At 43.6% G+C, this 22,046-nt stretch overlaps 1 protein-coding gene across 2 annotated transcripts; it reads left to right on the plus strand.

The window, feature by feature from the left end:
* The first annotated feature begins 9,796 nt into the window (after window positions 1-9,796).
* MYADM (myeloid associated differentiation marker) lies at window positions 9,797-21,614 on the plus strand. 2 transcript variants are annotated; one of them, XM_083377302.1, is made up of 2 exons: window positions 9,797-9,948; window positions 18,497-21,614. In XM_083377302.1, the coding sequence occupies exon 2, from the start codon at window positions 18,508-18,510 to the stop codon at window positions 19,411-19,413; it is 906 nt and encodes a 301-aa protein (XP_083233428.1). In that variant the 5' UTR covers window positions 9,797-9,948; window positions 18,497-18,507; the 3' UTR covers window positions 19,414-21,614. The 2 variants fall into 2 exon arrangements, with proteins under 2 accessions (XP_083233428.1, XP_083233429.1); XM_083377303.1 differs by lacking the exon at window positions 9,797-9,948 and adding an exon at window positions 14,869-15,057.
* The last annotated feature ends 432 nt before the right edge of the window (window positions 21,615-22,046 follow it).

Below are 22,046 nucleotides of genomic sequence, written 5' to 3' on the forward strand. Positions count from 1 at the left end.
TTTTTGACACGTTGCTGGGTGACATTGCCTTGTCCTAAAAGTGGTACAATGGATGAAAAGGTTGAAAAGCCCTGTTTTAGTATACTGGTACTATTTGGTTCAGAATATTTTTTTTCTTGTTTTTCTGCTCTAAAAACTGGGTGCGTCTTATGGTCAGGTGCGTCTTATGGTCCGAAAAATACGGTAATTTGAAGAAAAGCTCTGCCATAGCACTGAGTTTGGGTTCATATAATATGCTAGGCCTTTAACCCTGATTAACAAAACACAACTGTGGTGTTCATATAATACGCTGTGACCCAACAAGAAAACTTATCTAACTGTAATGATCTAGCTTCTCACAATACACTAAAGCAATGATTGATTTGCCATAATACAACTAAACCACAAATTACCTAATGCCGTTTAGCCTAATCTAGTATGTTGTATGAACACATGAGCATGTTCGCATAATATTGGCATAGTTTAGCATTAATGGTGGTAAACCCAAGGGATATAAATGTAACGAGCAAGCAAAGGATTAAATAATACGCACTAAATTATGCAATTGACAATTGTTTATATACACACACAAACCTTGTGTTCTCAAGGGACAGCCACAAAGCTCATTTTATCCCAAGAAGTAATATATGTCTACTCTAGAGTATTATATTATTCAACTTTTTAAGGACATACAAAAAAACCATAATAATGCTACCAACAATAATTTCCATTGCTATAACTAAAGCACTGAGAGTTCATTGGGGCTGTTAAGCCCAACAATTTGGTCTTCCATTCAATTGTATCTGATTCTTGGAGATCGCTATAGTCAAAATCTTTTGTTAACCAAACCTGTGACTTGACTTTCACGCCAAAACCCAACACGTCTCATGACTCAGTTTCATTTGCTCAACTGACTATCCTGAAAAGGGTCAATTTTGCTTCTCTTATGAAGGAGGTGCCATGTCTCATCTGTTGAGTTTGGCATATTAATGCGTGAAAGCTGCAGCATTCTTAGAAAACAAGCAAAGTAAGATTGGATGTAATTTGCTTCTCTCCGTTTCTGACTGGTTCATATCTGTGCAACTTGGAGAGGACTCCTTCGTATTTCTTGGTTACTTTAAACCAAATCTATGTTTATTTTAAACCAAATCTATAGATGTAGGCCAATAGTGTTGGAACTATTTCTTGAAGAAGGAAAGAGTTTGTTTTGCAACTATTTGGATGTCTGGAGAGGGGCAGGGTTGTGTTAAAAAAAATATGATCCTTCTCTGATGGCACGATTGTGGCCACTATCTTGAATTTTTTTGACATGTAACCTTATGTATCCAGTGTTTTTTTTCCCCCCAGAGGACTAACTGCTCTTTTAGTCCTGTTTGGAAGCCACACTAGATTAAGATTAAACTGGCCTCTTCATAAAATAAGTAGGCAACAGTATCCAATTCAATTTACATACACGTGAAAAAGTCAGCATCCTGATCTAAACTGGCTGGAGTAATGCACTAGGTGAGAGTTTTAATCAGCACCTTAATCCACAAAAGACACAGGTTCTGTTTGGCACTGGGTTCATTTGTCAGATGGTTTTCATCCTAGTCTAAGGGTCACATCTTCAAAAGCAGTGTTGCTCAGTTTTATGAACTTTAAAGTCTTCTCCAGGTATCTGTTCCTTGCAAGACAAAAGTAGGTGACTGCTGAGATAGAGCCTTGGTAGTGATGGTGTCCCATTTATGCAGCACCAACTCCAAATAATTTTGCCTGGCATCGATATTATGGTCTCTGAAGTTTCAGGCAAAGACCTTTTTTTTTTATTTTCCTATCATTTTAAGAACCATTCTGCCTTTTCCAACTTAACTATTTTATTGCTCCAGTACTGTGATTTTATCTTGCAATTACAACATCAAATAACTGCAGCTGATCCTGGTTTTTATTTTTACACGTAGTGCTCTTCTCCATACAGATGTTATTGTTTTGATTGTTTTTATAGTTGTGCTTTTTTACAGTTTTTATATACTGCCCACAAAACTCCCTACTATCAGGCTGCATAAAGGAACAATAAACAAGAGTTATAATTGCAGATTGCTGTGTGGTTAAAAAGAAATGTCTAAACCGCAGTCTGATTCATAGTGTGCATTTGTACAACATGACAAATACATTATGATTTAGAGTGCCATATCTGTTGGCAAAGTTCATCCACCACACCAAGCCATGATACTCACATAACGTCTGAGTTCACCTAACTAGCTTAATCCAGCCCATTTCAGTTTTACTGCCAGTTCTAAATACAAAGCAGTGTCTCCAAGTGCCAAGGATCTTTTGGAAATGACTCATTTTTATAAAGAGCCATTTTGACCAATTGTGGAAAGAGGTCAAGCCTTCTTGTAGGACTGTTTATTAGCCACAAGGTGTCAGCCATATTCTCACTTTTTGGAAAAAGTAAGCTGTGGAGTTAGAATGACAAAATGCACAATTGGGAGGAGAACATTGTGGTCAATTGGAACAAGGAAAACAGGGCAGTGGTTTAGGAAGCCAGGAAAACTATAGTTGAGTAAAATTCCTAGGTTCTTGGACCAGCCTCCATTAAACAGAAGCAAGAACTTCTTCTGCCAGATTTGGATCAAAATACTAGACCAAGGGACTTCAACTCCCAGAATAACTTGTTTCAGACATGTCCTTTTGATGTTGCCATCTTCATGTTCCCATACCAGGAGCAAGACATCTTTGATATTTTCAGCTGTATTGATGTTACAGTCGTATTTTCTCCTAATTTCTCTTCCATCCGAGAGCAGCTTCAGGTTATATAGGATTGGTTAGCCTGTCCTCCATTTGGGTACTGCATAGGTTTGAAACAGGCACAGCAGAGGCTGGGCAGAGACCCATCAGTGTGAATATATATCAGGTGGGTGTAGTATTCTACTGATCCAAGGGGTAATATGCATCTTGGAGCTTCTACTAAGACATCAGGTTGGACAAGAAAACCTCTAAGGCCCTTTCCAGGTCTGTTGTTCTGAATTCTGAATACCGCTAATAAAGGGTTTCCCAATCTTGGCAACCTTAAAGTGCATGGACTTCATCTCCCAGAATTCCCCAGCTTGCATGGATGGCTGTGGAATCCTGTGAATTGGAAGTCCATGCATTTTAAAGCTGCCTAGGTTGGGAAACCTTGTACTAATAGGAGAAATAAAAACGTAAACAAATCCACTGCTCCCAAATTTGGAAGCTTTGTATGGTACAGTACTCAGGGGTGTTACAGGGAGGGTCAGAAAAGTCAAGATGGTATCCACAACCACACAATTATAGCCTGATCCTTTTCTGCTGTTGCATGTACAATGACCACAAGGAGGAGGTCTGGCTTCACTCGTGCAGTTTGTCAGCCCTTCTCACTATTTTTAACTCCCTCTGGGGACCTTCCTGTTAGCACTGCAACCAGCAGCTAGAAATAGACCTGGCCTCCCCAAATTTGTTTAACCCCTTTTTAAAATCATATGCTCCTGTGGCAGGAGGTTCCCCAAGATACTTCAGTACAATCTCAACTTATGACCACAATTGGGACCAGTATTTCTGTTCTAAGCAAGGCAGTTGTTAAGTAAGTCATGCCCAATTCCACGACCTTTTTTTGCCATGTTTAAGCGCAGGGGTCTTCAAACTTGGCCCTTTTATGACTTGTGGACTTCAACTCCCAGAATTCCTCAGCTTGGCTGAGGAATTCTGGGAGTTGAAGTCCACAAGTCATAAAAGGGCCAAGTTTGAAGACCCCTGTTTAATCAGTATACTGAGCCTTGGTGGAGCAGTGGGCTAATGCCTCCTTAAGTAACACCAGCTGCCTGCAATTAGTGCAGGTTCAAGTCCCACCAGGCTCAAGGTTGACTCAGCCTTCCATCCTTCCAAGGTAGGTAAAATGAGGACCCAGATTGTTGGGGGCAATAAGCTGACTTTGTAATAATGCTGATTGGGGGGGGGGCGAAAGCCCTAATAAGCAGGCATATACATAGAATGAAGGCTATTGCTAAGCACATTGGTTTGTGCTTAAATTGTAAGCCGCCCTGAGTCTTCGGAGAAGGGCGGGATATAAATGGGATTAAAATAAAAAAATAAATAAAAATTAAATGACTCACGTGATGACTAAGTAAATCCAGCTTCTGCCCCCCCCCATTGACTTACCTTGTCAGGAGTCCTCTGGGCAGCTCACGAATGGTGATCACATGACCCCAAGATTTTGCAGCCATCATAAATATACTGCTCAAAAAAATAAAGGGAACAGAAAATCAGACATCCTACTAGTAAATACAGTACATTGTGTTGTTTGTGTTCCCTTTGTTTTTTTGAGCAGTATACATGCCAGTTGCCAAGTGCACGAATTTGATCATGTGACCATGGGGCTGCTGCAGCAGCCATCAATGTGAGACCCTGTTGAAAGTCACTTTTCTCAACTTTGAAATGGTCGCTAAATGAATGGTTGTTAAGTCGAGGACTAACTGTAAGTCTTTTTGTTGTTGTTGTTCATTCCAAATCGCTGCCTGCCAATGCCACCGGATAAGCAAACGTCTCTCTTTTTTTTTTACTACAGGTAAATAAAAGTTCTGTGTATTTATAGCTTCATTAACTTCAACAATGCCTTCTTTCACCTTAAATCAAAAGCTCCAATGCGTTTTACCCTTTTTTCCTTTGCTCCATCCTTCTCCCTTTGATCATTTTGGCTGGTATTTACAGCACTTTCCTCAGCTTTGGTCTTTATAACAAACGACTTGCTCTTTTTGTCTCTGTGCTGTTCTCCTTGCTGAGAAACAGAGAAAAACTAAGGTTAGAGAGAAACCATGGTGAGATTTCTCCAGCGTGCCCAGTTACAGGCTGGGTCAATTATAGTCAAAGCATCTTCCCTGGAATGTCCTCTTTTCTAAAGAACAGTGGGCTTATTCACAATCATTTTCTCTTCCTTTGGGTTTCTTTTAAAAGGAATACAAAATGGGATGTAAGCAGGCAAACAAGAAACGGTCTTTTAAAAGGTGTAGCAGAACGAAGTACAGAGCCAGGGTAATTCAGATTCAGAATAACAGAGATGGAAGGGACCTTGGAGGTCTTCTAGTCCAACCCCCTGCTCAAGCAGGAGACCCTATACCAGGGGTAGGCAACCTCGGCTCTTTTATGATTCATGGACTTCAACTCCCAGAATTCCTGAGTCAGCTATGCTGACTCAGGAATTCTGGGAGTTGAAGTCCATGATGTTGTGATTCAGGGTCAGCCTGTGGATTCGGCAGTTGGGTCGGACGACTCAGAGGAGGAGGAGGGGGGTGTTGAAGACCTTGCTGAGGGGGTTGAAGATCTTGCTGATGAGAGCCCTCAGCCAGGCCCCTCCCACTTGGTCACCACGGAGACCCAGCTGTGTGAGCCTGACAGTGTGGATGAAGATGACCCACAGCTGGCCCTGTTCAAGGACGCCCGACACAGGAGGCAGTCAATTAGGAGTAAACAGAGGAAGGCAATGGGGCTTCTCGGAAGGAGGCAGAGAGAAGCCACGCCCTGAACTCTATATAAGGGGAATGTGTGGGGAGGGCTGGTTTGCTGAAGGCAACCGCTTGGATAGTTCGTGTTTCTTAAAGCTCCTGTTTCTTGGTTTGTGTCTTGTTTGTTTTTGTAGCTATAATTTTGGCAGGCGTAATTCCAGCCTCTTGCCGTTTGTAAAGGGGTTGTCCCTGCCTTTTCTGCAGGGCCGGTAGCAGGCTGGTACAGAACACATGAGTCATAAAAGAGCCGTGGTTGCCTACCCCTGCCCTATACCATTCCAGACAAGTGGCTGTCCAGTCTCTTCTTAAAAGCCTCCAGTGATGGAGCAACCACAACTTCTGAAGCAGACATGTCAAACACAAGGCCCGGGGGCCAGATCCGGACCGCGAAGTGGTTTCATGTGGCCCGCGAAGCCATCCTGGAAACAATGAGGGAACGGCCCCTGCTGCCTTGGCCCAGGCCAGCTGGGAGCCAATGTACAATTTCGTGGTGGTCATCTATGCTGAAATACATTCAGTCTTAGCTTCACAATGCCGTCTGGAAGCAGTGAGGGACCGGCCCATGCCACATCGGCACTGCCCCCTGGGCGCAAGCTGGGGAGGTATCACCCTTTGTGTGGAATGAAGAAATGCACCATCGCCTGGAAGTGGCCAGCATGTGACCCTGCCTACTTTGGGCAGTGTTGCGCTTCTCTTCAGATTTGTGCCATCTGGCTCAGCCTCTTGGCACTGTCAGGAAAGTGCCCCACTGCCTGCCAAAACCGGGCAGGCTGGGGGCTGGGCAGCATTGTGCAGGTAACATCGATTCTCATGCTGCTCATGGCATCCCATCCCCCAGAGCCCACCAAGCCGGATATGTGAAGTAGGCGAGGGCCATGTGCTGGCCACTTCCAGGCAATGGTGCATTTCTTCATTCCTCACAAAGGATGACACTTCCCCAGCTGCGTTTCTTGCCTGTTTTTCTCCCTGCCTCATCTCAAATATTTTCCCACCACTCAAAGGACGGAAGGAAGGTGAGGGAGGGTCTGAGGGAAGTCCTGCCTTAGTCCTTCCCTGCTGCCCTTTCACCATCCCCTTGCCCCCTCCTCCTGGCCTATCCTGGGGGGTCTCCAATCCTATTGCTAAGGAAGGTTTGGATACAAAGCCAGGTCTCCTCACATGGAGAGGGAGTGGGCCTCCCTCTTGACTTTGCCCTCATACCCATCATGAGCAACCTGGCTAAGGAGAGCAAGCACAGCAGCAGCAGCCTTGAGGAGGAGATAGGTGCAGCTGGGCACCACCTTGAGGAAGTGGAGCTGGGCTTAGTGCCGTGGGTGCTTGACAGCTGGGCTGGGCATTTGACCTCCACGCCACCGTCCAACCCTGCCCCCCAGGCCTGAGAGGAACAGTGAGGCTCCTCCAGTGGACCATGCCTTGGCACTTGCCCCGGTCCCATCTCCTTCTGCCAGAGACCCTCAGATCTGTCCCACTCCTGCCCAGCCCCCCATTGGCACCTTTGATGCGAATGATGTAGAGCTGGCCACGCCCACCCAGTAGGCCAACCCCACCCGGCCTGCCAAGGGCAACTGCAATGCTGATGCGGCCCTCAATGAAATTGAGTTTGACACCCCTGTTCTGAAGGCAAGCCTGATTTATTGGTTAATTGTCCTCGCTGTTAGGAAATTTCTCCTTAATTCCAGGTTGCTTCTCTCCTTGATCAGTTTCCAGCCATTGCTTCTTGTCCTGCCTTCAGGTACTTTGGAGAATTAGCTTGACTCCTTCTTTGTGGCAGCCGTCAAATATTGGAACGCTGCTGTCATGTTGCCCCTCGTCCTTCTCTTCACTAGATATATCCAGTCCCTGCAACCGTTTTTCATGTTTCATTCAACTATAGATAGTCCTCGAGTTATGACCACAATTGGAACAGAATTCCTCTTGCTAAGCAAGGCAGTTGTTAAGTGAGTCACGTACGACTTTATGACTTTGTTAAGTGAATCACTGCAGTTAAGTGAATCACCCAGTCATTAAGCAAATCTAGCTTCTCCCATAAGCTCTGCTTGTTGGAAGTCAGCTGGGAAGGTCACACATGGAGATGATATGACCTGGGACATTGCACCTGTCGTAAGCACATCCTGTTTGCCAAGCACCAAAATTTTGATCATGTGACTGAGCAAGCTGTGATGGTTGTAAGTGCAAGGACCTGTAAGTCACATTCTTTAAAATTGATGCAACGTTGATCACATAATGAACAGTTCTAAGCCATAGACTACATGTATCCCTTGTGCAATAAGCTCCACAGGTAAATTATGGAGAAACCCTGCTGTCACATAACACACTCTGTTTTTTAAAGTTGACAATTTTAAGATGTGTGGACTTCAACTCCCAGAATTCCCCAGCACACACATTAAAAGTTGCCACTTTTGAAAAAAAAAACACTGAACTAAACCAACAAACACATAACCCCACTCAGGAAGAATCATCTTTCTGCTCCCTTGCAAGGCCAAGGAGAAATGAGCAGTCCAGGGGTAACCATAAAATCCTATCGTTCAAAAGTTTAGACTCAAGAACACTCTTCAGCGCTCTTTTTCAAAAGCGTGAGTCGATTGTGACCTCTCGTTTGGACTACTGCAACGCTCTCTACATGGGGCTGCCCTTGAAGACCACTCGGAGGCTCCAACTGGTACAGAATGCAGCCGCGAGAGTTGTGCTGGGAGTTTCCCGATACTCCCATGTTACACCTCTGCTCCGCGAGCTGCACTGCCTTCCAGTTGTCTTCCGGGTGAGATTCAAGGTGCTGGTAATGACCTACAAAGCCCTACATGGCATGGGTCCGGAATACCTTGGGGAGCACCTGCGGCCGGCATCAACTTCCCTCTGCCCAGTACGCTCCCACAGAGAAGGCCTGCTCAGGGTGCCACCGGTCAAAGAATGCCAACTGGTGGCCCCCAGGGGGAGGGCGTTCTCTGTGGGCACGCCAGATTTATGGAACCATCTTCCGGTTGAGCTCTGGATGGCGCCCGACCTCCGCTCCTTCCGGCGCGATCTAAAGACTTATCTCTTCGAACAAGCTGGCCTGGCCTGATGGGATGGGGTTGGGTTTTATTACTTTTAATGTGTTTTAACCTATTGTTAAAGAGTTGTGGGCATTTTGTTTAATCTCTCTTTAATTTTTGTATTTTGTCTTTTAACATGTAACTGCCCTGTTCACCGCCCTGAGTCCTTCGGGAGAAGGGCGGTATACAAAGAAAATGAATAATAATAAATAATAATAATTGTAACGGCGAATGGTCAGTAAATCAACAGTTGTAAGTCAAGGACTAGCTCTGTTTCCCAACCCGCCGGACGGAAGGCACTGCTCCAAGATGCGGCGGTGGGTTCTGACTCCCCCCACCCACCCACCCCACCTCCGCCGGTTCAAAAGCACGAACCCCAGTGAACATGGGGCGGGGGGGGCGGTGGGGGCCCTCCCTGAGCCATCCACATTCGGTAAACTGGGGGTATCCCAAACTCCGAGAGCCACAGAGCCAGCCGGGCGTCTTCCTTCAATTTCACCCGGTTAAAGGAAAATAAATAAAGGTTATTCTTTTATAAATGGTACCAAATGTAACACCAATGAATTGTATCAAATGTAACACTAAGATGTGGGGGCCATCTATTTCCTGCTTAGACAGAGAATTCACACATGGTAATCAACAAAGTTCTTTTGAAATGTTAAAAAGGATACTCACCTCAAGAAGGTGAGTAAAAGAAGATAGTATAGTGACGAATGTAAGGAAGTTGTTACAATAAGTCTTTTGGAAGTAAAGGTTCAAAGAAGATCTTTTAGAAATGTAAATGACTTCAAAGACTAACTTAAGTTTCTTGGGAGGAGGGGGCATGTATTGAGAAAAGAAAGTATAAATGCTTACTTTGAAACTTACTCAGCGCGCTCTTTGAACCCAATCCAACTTGGGAAGGGTCTAAGAGGCTGCGTTTGCAAACGCTTTCTTTCTTTCTTATTTTCAATTTCTTTTCAATAAATCTTTGTTTTTGTTAACCAGATTCGTCTTTGAGTTGTATCAAATTTTGGGTTTTTAAATCTCACACGGTGAACTGGAGGGCAACCTGGAGCGCCGAGCTTCTTCAAAAGCCACGTGGGCCCCGCTCGGCTCCAGCCAAGCCGCTTCTCGGGTGGGTCGGCTGGCGTCAGGCTTATTGCTCCCGGTCGCCAGCAGCAACGGCCACAAACACAGCTCCTTCCTCGCCGACCCCCCTCGGCTCTCCTCTCCGTCCGCCCACGGCCCACCCTTCATCCTCCCCTCCTCCTCCTCCTCCTCGTTCATCTCCGGCGCTTTAAGCGCCACACCCAGCTTGGCCCTCCCGCCTCGACCCACCCAACCCGGGCGTTTTTTTTTCTCGCCGCCTCGCTCCGACCAGGAGCATCTTTCGCTAGCTCGACCTCGTCTCGCCCCGCGAGGAGGCTCCCGTCGGTGCAGACTCTCCGCCCGCCCGGGAAGTAAGAGAAGGGCGCTGGGAGAAGAGCAGCAGGGCTGGAAAGGGGGGTGGTGGAACTGGGGGGGTTACGGGGAGAGTTGGGAAGGAGTTCAGGCAGCCGCGGGGCGGGGCTCTTCAAAGTTATGGGGGGGAGAGAAAGAAAAGGGGGGAAAAACACCCCAGCGCGTGCGACTTGTGGGGCTTGCAAGAGTTTAAAGCCACCCGTTCGGCGTGGCGTGGCGTGGCCTGAGTTTCCTGCATTTTCTGAAGGGAAAATTCGACGGAATTTAAAGAATTCGAGCCAAATGGGCCCGGGGGTGGGGTGGGGTGGGGAGACTATTTAGGCTAGAAATGGGGTGGCGGTGGCGGGGGTGGAGAGAAATAAAATAAAATAAAATAAAATAAATTGCCGAGTGTTTCGGAGAAAAGGAGGTGCGTTTGTCGAGTTGCGACACGCGCGCGCGCGCGACCGACCTTTTTGCGGAGCTGTTTTTTTTTTTCCCCCGAGGGAATTTGGTGGAGGTTTAGCGGTGTCAAGGTGCTCCCCCCCCCCGTTCCGGATTTTCCCTTTTTGCAAAAAGAAAGAAAACAACCGCCCCCCCCTCCCCTTTGATTTAATTCTGCAGCAGGAGGCAAAATCAGGGAGGTGTTGTTGTTGTTGTTGTTTTGTTTGTTTTTAATGGGGAGACGCCTGCGTTGCCGGGGTGGCTTTGGCGATCGGGGGTGCGTGCCTGTGTTGCTGCAGGGAAGTGTGTGTAAACAGGCTGTTTTTATAATGGAACAAATGGAGCAGCAAAGTTTATAAGCAGGGGTGTCCCACCTTGACAGCTTTAATCCCAGGGGAATTCTGGGAGTTGAAGCCATAACTCTAGAAAGTGGCCAAGGCTGGACACCCCTGGTTTATTAAAAAAAAAAAAAAGAAAGAGAGAGAGAGAGAGAGAAGTAGTGAAGTTTTCAAAATATCCCAGGCCTGATTTCTCCAGAAGCAAATTCTCAAGAGATTTTGAAATGAACCTAGCTCAAATGGTGCCACCCACAGCTTTATTACATAATCCACAGGTTTACAAAGTCTGTGAAAACTTTGGTTCAATGCGTTAACTTAGATTGTAAGCCACCCTGAGTCTTCAGAGAAGGGCAGGATATAAATGGGATTAAAAAAAAATAGATCCTTCAGATTTCAAGGCAGTATACCTTGAAAATAACTGTCAAGGAATAACAGGGGGGGAAATGTGCAACCTTGTGGTTGGCCAGTAGATGAAAATAATGGGTGCCCTTAAAAAAGCCTTTGAACAGAGTTAAGGGTCCCATTCCCCCCCCCCTCCCCCCAGACTGCAGCTCTTTTGGTGTCACCAAAGTTTTAATTAAGGGAGGTAAGTGTGCGTCTCTCTCTCTCTATTAATACCGTACTGCAATATTTTCTCAGGACAAAAGATCAGTATTTCCTAAAGCTTCTCTGGTGAGGTAAGGATGTTGTAAGGTAGGTGTGGCCCACATCAAGACTGAAGCTTCATCATTCTAAGTGCTGTCTTGAATGCTATGCATGTTACAATGCAAAGCACAATCTGGGCAGTATTTAATGAGAGCAGAGGATAATTGTGCAGTAGATGGGACACTATGGAATAACAAAATGTGTATTTGTATCAGCAACCCAGAGACTTGCTGTATTGCTGAATACATTTTTCTGTCAGAAGAAGAGAGGGGGGGATGTGTCTATGTGTGATATGGCTGACATAAGTTTATGTCACGTACTTCATTGTGAATGCTCCCAGTTCACAAGATGCTTGATAGTAGGAACCACTATGTGTATTTTTTTAAAAAAAAAAGACCTTATTTTTGCAGAATGCATATTTTTGCCTTAGTTACCCTTAGCCTATTTTTGGTAGCAGTATGACAAAACTCCAGAAAAGAGAAGTCTGTACTGTAAAGATTTCTCCTCCCTGCTCTATGCTGTTGTTGGTTGTTTATAACATAGTAACACTTTTGGCTGATATGCACTGTTTTGTTTTTTTTAATTCATCACCGCTTCCCTAGTTGGTATTGCAATATGATTACTACATAACTACAGGACTACGACTATTAGACCTAGGCTGTAAAAATCTAAACAACCATTAGATGGCAGCCAATAGTTACATTTTCTGGATTTCTTTGCTGCCATCTATTGGTCTTTCAGATTTTTGCAGCCCAGTTTGGTAGCCTTTCTGTTGTCCACTAAGGCAGAACGTTTCAAAGATTTCCAGGTTGTGGAGCCTGTTTGTTAAGATTTCTTTTTCCTGGAACCCTTCAATCAAGAGACAAAGCTTTTGTGACAGAAAATAGACTGTGATTTAGTGAGTGAACTTTTTTTCCTCTTAATTTCTTCTGGAGCTCCATCACGTTATCACGGAATCTTGGGTTGGGAAGAAAACAGTTTGAAAAACCTTGCACTACTAGAGCATGGTGATGCTTTTTTAAAAGATTATTTTTTAAAAAAAATCCTAGCTTTATTATTTTTATAAATAACTCAAAACGGTCAATATACATGATACTCCTTCCTCTTCCTATTTTCTCCATAACAACAACCTTTTGAGGTAGGCTGGGCTGAGAGAGAGTGTTTGGCTCAAAGTCTACTAGCCAACTTTCATTCTTAAGGGAGGAACTAAAACTCACAGTCTCCTGGTTTCTAGCCAGGTGCCTTAACCACTGCAGGTAGTCCTTGACTTACAACCATTTGCTTAGCAACTATTCAAAATTACCACAACATTAAAAAAGAGACTGACGACTAGTTCTTGCATTTGCAACATTGCTATACAATGTTGCAGCATCCCCAAAGTCATATGATCAAAATTGGGGTGCTTGGCAACTGGCATGTATTTTCAATGATTGCAGCATCTCAAAAGTCATGTCATCACCATTTGAGACTGTCCCAGCTGGTTTCTGACATGCAAAGTGATTAGTTTAACAATTGTGGGTAAAAAAAGTAAAATCGGGTGTGATTCTCTGCCTTGTCTAGCAGTTGAAATTTTGGGTCCCAGTTGTGGTTTTAAGTTGAGGACGCAAACATGCACCAGCAACATTCCATTCCATGGTGCAAAACTGATAGATTTTTCAACAGATTTTCCAAAACACTATTTTTCCTCATACAGTCATATGTACAGAAAAATAACCTTTAAAAATCTAACGCCTTGCTTGGAAAACTGAGAAATCATGTTCCTTTAAGGATAGATAAGAAATCCCTTGGGCTTTGCCAGTAAATAATAATAATCAGGCTATTCCTTGGCTGTTGCAACTGAAATCTATTTATTATGTTTAATTTGTAGGATATATTCTATAGTTTAACCTACAACGCAACAGTTCACGTAAAAGAAAGGAGTGGCTCCTTGGTATCACAACCTTAGGAATTTTAAGATGTGTGAACATAACTCCCCGAATTTCCCAGCCATCAGACCACACATCTTTATGTTGATAATTTTGAGAAACTCTGATCTATAGAGGTGCAAGGATAGAGGCTTCCCTAGTTTTTAGATACAGGAAGTCCTCGATTTAAGATTGGTCACTTGGCGACCATTCAAAGTTAAGACAGATCTCCCCAGATTACAAGCCAAGCAATCTTCCACCCCTACCCACCCTGTGATCAATTGATCACATTTTGGTAGCATCCATGTCTGTTTGCAGCGTTCTGCAATTGTTGGTATTTTGTTTTGTTTTTTGGCTGGAAACCAGCATTTATTTCTAGTTTCCAAGGGAAAAAAACCACCCACCCACCCACTGGGTATAATGGGTTTGATGGCTGTTCCATTTGCTTAATAACTGCTGCTTCATGACCATGCAAAAAAAAGATAGTAAAATTGGGTGTGGTCACTAATGAACGACACAATTACCACTGTAACTCTGGGCTCAATTATGGTTGTAAGTCGAGAATTACCTATACCCTGAATCACCTCTACTCATCACCCAGCGTTAACTTTTCAACTCTTCATTTTATCCACCAGTGAGTTCTACTCTTTTCCATTTCTTCTGCTTTTGTGGGCACAATTCTTGGGGGTGGGGTGGGTTTAGGAACCTTCTCCTTTAAGATTCTGCCTCTCGAGTTTTCTGTACTTGAAAGAACGCTTCAATTGTATCCTGCAGTGTGTAAGAAATATTCCTACACCCTGGGCGTTGCCCCGTCTTCTTCTCTCAAGGGTTTTTTGCACCAGTGCACGGTGGCTGAATATTTTCTCAATAACTGTCAGCATTACTACTAGTAAATGTGAATTTCAGTCTCTCTTTTTCTCTCTTTCGTCCAGACTGTTTGTAAGATTACATGAAGATGTTCCTTGATTAGTTGTTTATCCATTATTGTTCGGATAGCCGCTATATTTTCCTTTAAATTCTGCTCCTGTTATGATGTTCTGAGACAGCCTTAAAGCCACTGATGAACTTGACTTTTGCAGGTTCCTTCATCAAGTGTATGTACATCTTTGAATGTACTTTGCAGGGGGAGAGAACGAATGCGGTAAAATTGCATGTAGAATTTTGTTTTTTTTCTACCTTCAGCATTAAATCAAAACTTTATTACAGTCGTACACCAGCAAAAGAAGGGTGGGATACAAACAGTAATTTAAATGCATCTTACACAAGAGGAGTGCAGCGAAAGATGTGTATATAATTTTATTGGTTGTTAGAGTGTGCTTGTTTAAAAATGTTTCGCTTATGAATCCACTCAAATGCACAGTAGAGTCAAATGGAAAACAGTCTATTTATCTAGACCGTTCCATTGCAGGCTGCAGGTCAAAGGTTACAAGTCTGAAGTTATCAAGAAAGCTTTTTGTATAATTAGAAACCGCCTGTTGAAGAACATTGATAAATCCTACTGTCTGAGACCCTCATTTTTCTCAGTGCAAAGATAGGGAAAAGATGGAAGGATCCATTCAGGCAATTTGTTTTTCTGTCACCTGAAAAAAATGACATTGTCTAACAGTTTCTTCCTCTTGAGTTGACTGTGCAAAACAGCAACTGCAGGTTAGCCTGGCTTTGCAAAATCCGCTGTTCTGTCACCCATTTCACCCTTGTAGGCCTTAGAGAAGCAGCGTGGTTGTGTGTGCCTGGGTGGGAAAGGACAATCTTCCGGCGTCTTGCAAAATATCCTCCGCAGTTACACAGTTTCCATATAGTGAGTGCTAACTGGCAATTAAAAGCCATTTAAAACACAGTTTAAATTTAAAAACACATTTTTAAATTAAAATGGTTTAAAATGGTTTTTCTGCTCTCCTTTTCTTGAAGCAGCCTTACCTTTACTTTCAAACATCTCTCTCTCTCTCTCTCTCTCTCTCTCTCTCTCTCTCTCTCTCTCTCTCTCTCTCTCTCTCTCTCTCTCTCTCTCTCTCTCTCTCTCTCTCTCTGACAGGAAATCCTTGCTTCAGGATTTGCAGAAGGGAAAAAGGAAGGGTGGGCTGCATTTTTGGGAGATGGCTCAGAAAGGAGACAGTGAAGCTGGCTTAAAGCCTGGGATTCCTCCGTCTCCCCCCCCCTCCTTCCTCAGCACAGAAGCAGAGCTTGATTAACACCAAATGTCCAACATTGGACAAAAGGGGATTTTCTCCTGCCCTTACATGGATAACACAGTTTTTCTCCTACCCCTCCCCTGTGCAAGTCTCCACCCTTTCTCAGCCCTTGTTGCTGTCTCTGCCCTTCAACTTCTGCAGAAAGTAAATGTTTCCCAATTTTGGTTTGAAAAATAGCAACTCCCATTGCGTGTAATGTAATTGTGAGACACAGACAAATTGGAGTACCTATCACCGGATTTTCTCCTCCATGCTCCCATTGCAAATTACTTTGTCACAAACCTAATAGGAAAGTGCTACATCAGCTTTGGGTGAGCAATATACCACTCTGTTTTCTCCAGCCCCTGGATCTTTTTGACTTCAGTTTCCATTATTTATAGTCAGCTCATAATATATGCTGTGTAAGCCGGGAAGATTTATCTCCATTTACAAAAGGAAACAACTTTATTTTGGACGTTGTTACTAGTCTGTATCTATTTTAAGCCCACTAGAAGAATTTTTTTTGATCTGATTCCAAGCTGGGTTACCCAGTGAAAAATGCAGGACGATGGTTTGAAGTAGAGGCAGGGTTTTTTTTCCAAGAGCCAGACAGCAAAAGGAAGATTCGACCATTCTTGGCCACGGAAAACTGAGAATTAGGACATATAGTGACGAGGTGAAGCCTATGAAATATGTAAAGTAAAATGCCCTTGTCCTGTGGGTATGTGAGATCTAGGGAGGATCCCTTTGTGGTGGGTGATCTTAGATGTGCAGATCCGTTCCTGGGTGCAGTGCAGACTTTTATGACATCCAATTGTCTGGCATGAAGGGTGGAGCATTTGACATAAAAGATTTATCTTATCTTAAGGAAATTCCATTTCTCTACTGGAGCCAGAGAGGTGAACTTAATCAATTTTAGCCCATGGGTCATCTGCCAGGCTGGGGTAATGGTTTAAGTTAACTGAGGTTTATCAAAGGAGTTACAAGTTACAATTTTTGTTCTATCTCCTGTTGAGAATTTTGCTGTTGAGAATCTTTACTTGCATTTAGTGAGCTGGCAAATCTGAAAAAAAGTATTGTAAATCAAGATAAGAACTACATATTATCTGAAGAACTCTAGTTATAAATCCAACCCTCCCCCAGGAATAGCATATATAATAACATAAATGAATTATAAACCTCAGAATTGACTGATAAAATTAAATTGTCTATGTTTAGTTGAACTACCCTCTTTTTCCTTTGTAGATTTTGATTTTGACAGTTGCTATCACAGGACATCCATGTTGCCCATAGGCAGATGTTGATAAACTACCTGTAGACATCTGGTTTGTGAGCTTTCTGAGTCCCTGGAACAGGGGTGGGCTAGTATGGGAATTTTATGACCTGTGGTTGACTCAGGAATTCTGGGAGTTGAAGTCCACAAGTCCTAAAGTTGTCAGAGTTGCCCAACCCTGCTCAGGAGGCTAAACTGTCTGAGGAAAAGTTAAGGGAAGTAGGTATGACTAACCTAAGAAAGAGAAGGTCTAGGGCAGGGGTAGGCAACCTTGGCTCTTTTATGACTCGTGGACTTCAACTCCCAGAATTCCTGAGCCAGCATGGCTCAGCTTGGAAACCTCTCCCCCTCAGCATGGCTGGCTCAGGAATTCTGGGAGTTGAAGTCCACGAGTCATAAAAGAGCCAAGGTTGCCTAACCCTGGTTTAGGGGGTAAACATGATAGGTATCTTCTGATGTTTAAGGAGCAGTCCCATGATGGAGGGGGTTGACTTATTCACCAAAGCACCTGAGGGCCAGACAAGAAGCAGTGAGTGGAAGCTCGTTAAAGAGAGATCCAGTCTGGAATTAAGGAGAAATTTCCTGTCAGTGGGAACAATTAATCAACAGAACAGCCTGCTTCCTAGAATTATGGGTGGTCCATTATTAAAGGTCTTCAAGAAAAAAATTGGACAGCCATTTGTCTGTGATGCAATAAGGTTGGCTGTGGGCAGAGTGTTCGATTAGAAGAGCTCCATGGTGCCTTCCAGCCCTGTGATTCTTTAATTCTCCAGACACTGGACTAGAATTCATACGTAGATAGGCCTCAGCTTCTGGCTGTTCACTTAGCGACCATTCAAAGTTACAATGTACCTCCCCAGGGCTACATATGACCTAGATTCAAAGTTCTGATGGTCTCCACCCATCACACGATCGCATTTTGGTTGTGTTTGCAGCATCCCATGGTCATGCAACCAGGATTTAGATGTTTTTTTTTTTGCCAACCGGAAGTGGTGGTTACTTCCGGTTTCAGCAAACAAACAAACAAAAACCCCACCCATTGTGGACAGTGGATTTGCCTAACAACAACGGCATTCCCTTAACGGCCACTGCAAAACAGGTTTGTAAAATTGGGCATGGTCACATGCTGATCCACTTAACAACCAGCACAATTTATGACCGTAATTCTGGGCTCGGTTATGGTTGTAAGTCGAGGACTGTCTGTAATCCATCCTGACTGGGACGGCCGTCAGATCATCTCCAACGAAAGCTGGAGCGATACATTTCTCCCGTCCCTGCTCTCACTTCTGCTGTATTCAGGAGACAATGGCACTTAAATTAGTCTTCCTCAATTTGTAAGTCCTGTAGCTATTTTGGATTATTACTAGGGAAGATAAGAATGGAATTCTAGTTGGGAATGGTAAGATGGGGAATCCAACCTATTTAGAAGCTGCAAGGTTGGAAAAGGCTGCTGTCAAAACACCGGGGAAATCAGGTGATTCAGGCAGTTCAAATGAGTATAAAGATTTATTACAAGCCTAAGCGCTCTGCAATAATCTGGCCAACTGGCGGTTAAGGGAAATGAGCAGGTGATAAGAGAGGCATTCAAGATAGGCTGGACTTAGATCTCTTGTGGGCACGTGGGGACTCATGACTGATGATGCGTTTGACCCCCTCTCTCAGGCTAAGTCTGGTTATCTCCTACATCTGCCTACTGTTCCTATATCCCTCAGCCCTAAATTTAGGAAATGTATTCTAAATTGTATATTTTCATGTGATGCAAGTTTTGCATTATGTGTCTTTCTTCTCTTCCTTAGGTCTTTGCACAATGCCAGTAACCCGCTCAAAATCGGTGGGCAACACCAGCGCCCTGACCTCTACACTGGGCATTGTTCGCCTCCTGGAAGCCCTTTTTACCTGTGTGACCTTCAGCTTAGTGGCTAACCGGGGCGCCTGGTTTGGCCGCAATGGGGACTGGTGCATGTTCTCCTGGTGCTTCTGCTTTGCCATCACCATTGTCATCTTGGTGGTCGAGTTTGCTGGCCTTCAGCATCGCATGCCGGTCTCTTGGAAGAACTTCCCCATCACTTTCGCCATGTACGCTACCCTGATGTGTCTCTCTGCTTCCGTCATCTACCCAACAGTCTTCATTCGGGGTTACAATTTTTCTCAAGAAGAACGGGGATACCGCATTGCTGCCACTGTGTTTTCTTGCCTAGCCTGTCTAGCTTACTTAATCGAGGTCAGCATAACCAAAGCTAAGCCAGGAGAAGTGACCGGCTACATGGCGACAGTCCCGGGATTGCTGAAGGTGGTGGAGACTTTCACTGCCTGCATCATTTTTGTCTTCATAAGTGATCCACCTCTTTATGATCGCCAAGAAGCTCTTAAGTGGTGCATGGCTGTCTATTGCATCTGTTTCATCCTATCCCTTGTGGTGATTATCCTCTGCATTGGCGAATGCACTGGCTGGTTGCCATGTCCATTCAACAAATTCCTCAGCGGCTACACTTTATTGGCTGTGCTCATGTATGCCACCGCCACAATTATTTGGCCCATCTACAAGTTTGACAAAAAACATGGGGGAGACCCATCTCGACCCCGATACTGTGGAGGTCACAGTATCTGTGAATGGGACAAGAATCTTACTGTAGCCGTCCTAACCGCTGTCAATCTGCTGACCTACCTTGCTGACCTGGTATATTCTGCACGGCTGATCTTCATCCAGGGGTAGTCAGTGGCTGGCGGTAAGGCAAATCAAGGCAGCAGTGCCCAAAAGAAGGGAAGGAGAAAGTGGAAAGAGAAGAAGGGGGTCATGCTTTTCTCTCTTGCTTTTATTTGTTCCTGTCTTCTGTCTCTCGCCTCTGCCTGCAATCCTGATCTAATTCATTCTCTCTTTTTCTCCTACACTCTTTCTCTCCAGCCTTCTCAGTTACCTTGTTCTGATGCTCTGTGCTTGCCACACAGCAATTCTTTGCCTCTCTCCATCCCAAGTCTATTGCAGATAATAGCCAAATGTTCGTTTGTTGTATGCAGAGCTTGGGGTGGCTCACAAATACTTCTGCCTAATCATCTTTGACTATTCCCATGCGTGTATCTTCACCAGTATAGATTGTCAGGAGCTTCAGGGCTATTAATGGTGGTGGTGGTTGGAATTGTAGGTGCCAGTCAAGGAAAAAAAATAGCAGAGAGAGAGGTGGGGGGGGCTGCACTGTCCTTGCTGGGGAGAATGCAGTGACGCTTATTTATCACACTCCAGGATACAGGTAGTTCTCAACTTACAACAATTCATTTAGTGACCATTCAAAGTTACAACGGCCCTGGAAAAAGTGACTTATGACCATATTTCACACTTCACAACCACTGTAGCATCCCCATGATCCCCTGATCAAAATTCAGATGCTCGGCAACTGACTCAGATGTATGATGGTTGCAGTGTTCTGGCCTCATGTGATCTCCTTCTGAGACTTTCTGACAAGCATAGTCAATGGGGAAGCCAGATTCACTTAACAACCATGACACTTAACAACTGTGGCAAGAAAAGTCGTAAAATGGGGCAAAACTCACTTAACAAATGTCTCATTTAGGCACAGAAATTTTGGGCTCGTGGTCGTAAATCGAAGACTACCTGGATACTTGCAAGAATCCACTTCCTAGCATTTTCCTTAAATTGCTTAGCTTGCAGTTAGGCTCCCCATTCTCTGTCTTGGCCACCTTAGCTACACACCGTATCCAGACTACTAACTTCAGGAACTCATGCCAACAGCCACCATCAGTCAGATTCAGAGGAAAGGTATGCAGCAAAAATAGGAACTTTGCTAGCAGAAAAGAAGAATTCACAGCATTCTTCACATAGATATTTTAATTTGGCCTTAAAAAAAAAATACATTCCTCCATTTTAGTGCCTTAAAAATATTGGGTTCCTCTTTCTGTCATCTTGCAAAGATGACGGAACTCTTTGCTTTTACCAAATATACTTGCTGTTTTCCATTATGAATATATAATTTTGTGGGGAAAAGATAGATGTTTACAGTAGAGCCATTGGCTGCTTGCATTTTCCATTGGGATGAATGGGGACTGTACAGAAGCAGTGCTGGAGGGGTGGCTAGCTTTGCACCACTATGGAGGGTTTATTCTCCATGGTTGCTTGGGGGGGGGAATTAATTGTAATATGTTCATGTCTGCCTGTAAATCTGTAATAGAAATCCACCTATGTCCTACAAAACGATTTATGCAGGAGCTGTTGAGGCTTGCAGTAACTTCACTCTAAAAAAGGCAGGGGTTTGTTTGTTTTGCTTTCAAAAGTCAACAAAAAGTTGAGGTTATAAGGAACACTCGTTGATTTGGGGAAATGGAAAGCCACTTATTTGTGATTACACCAGGCTGACAGATAACAACGGCAGTGGAGCAGTGTTTTAAGTAAGAGTTAAAAATGTTTGCCTGTAAGTTTCTTAAATTAATAGATTGTTTTACAAAAAAAAATAGTATAAATGTTTTTCTTTATATTTTGATGTTTTTTAAGTGTCTGTAAGATGTCCTCTGTTTTTCAAATGAAAAGAACATAGTAGAAAAATACAAGCTTTGCAAAGTATTAAATACATAACTTTTGGCTTCTTTATGGTTACTAATCCAATATTTTTTTTAAATATTCCAAGCACTTGGTATTAGATAATATTGCTTTCCAATTTTGTATTTCAAAACACATCAGTCCTTTCCCATTAGGTCAGCAATAGAAGTTATTTGTATGTATTTCTACTTTATTTACCATTCTATTTTGGCTTTTTAAAATAAAAATACTTGTAATGTCATGCAGTATAGGCAGAAATGTAAGCTTCCTTGTCTGTTACATGCAACTTCATCTACAATGTTTTTATTGAGTATTTTTGAAATATGCAAATGAATCTATGTGTACAAAATAAAGAAGCAATGTTACAATGGAGTGTGGTGATCCTATTTCTATCATTTCTGAAGTAAAAATGGTATTTTGGACACCAAGAGGCTGAATAGCTACAGGAATAATAGGCTTTTTTTTTTTACTTAAGGGCACTTCAACAAATGGATTTTTTACACCATTTTGATAGCAGCTGCAGACTTCTATGATCCTCCAATATTGAGCTGATTTATTTTTGGCTTAACTGTTTAAAACTTCAATAAAAGTAGTCTTTTCATCTCTTTCTCTAACTTTTCGGTTTATTTTTGAAATACCGAGCTTACAGAACTTATAGACAGCCAATTTGTATATTTATTGGCTAGATCAGGGGTGTCAAACTCAATTTCATTGAGGGCCACATCAGCATTGCGGTTGCCCTCAGGGGGCTGGGTGGGTATGGCCAGGGTGGGCGTGGCCTACTGGGTGGGCGTGGCTAG

This window comes from Vipera ursinii, assembly GCF_947247035.1.
Source record: "Vipera ursinii genome assembly, chromosome: Z".
Classification (NCBI taxonomy): Eukaryota; Metazoa; Chordata; class Lepidosauria; order Squamata; family Viperidae; genus Vipera; species Vipera ursinii.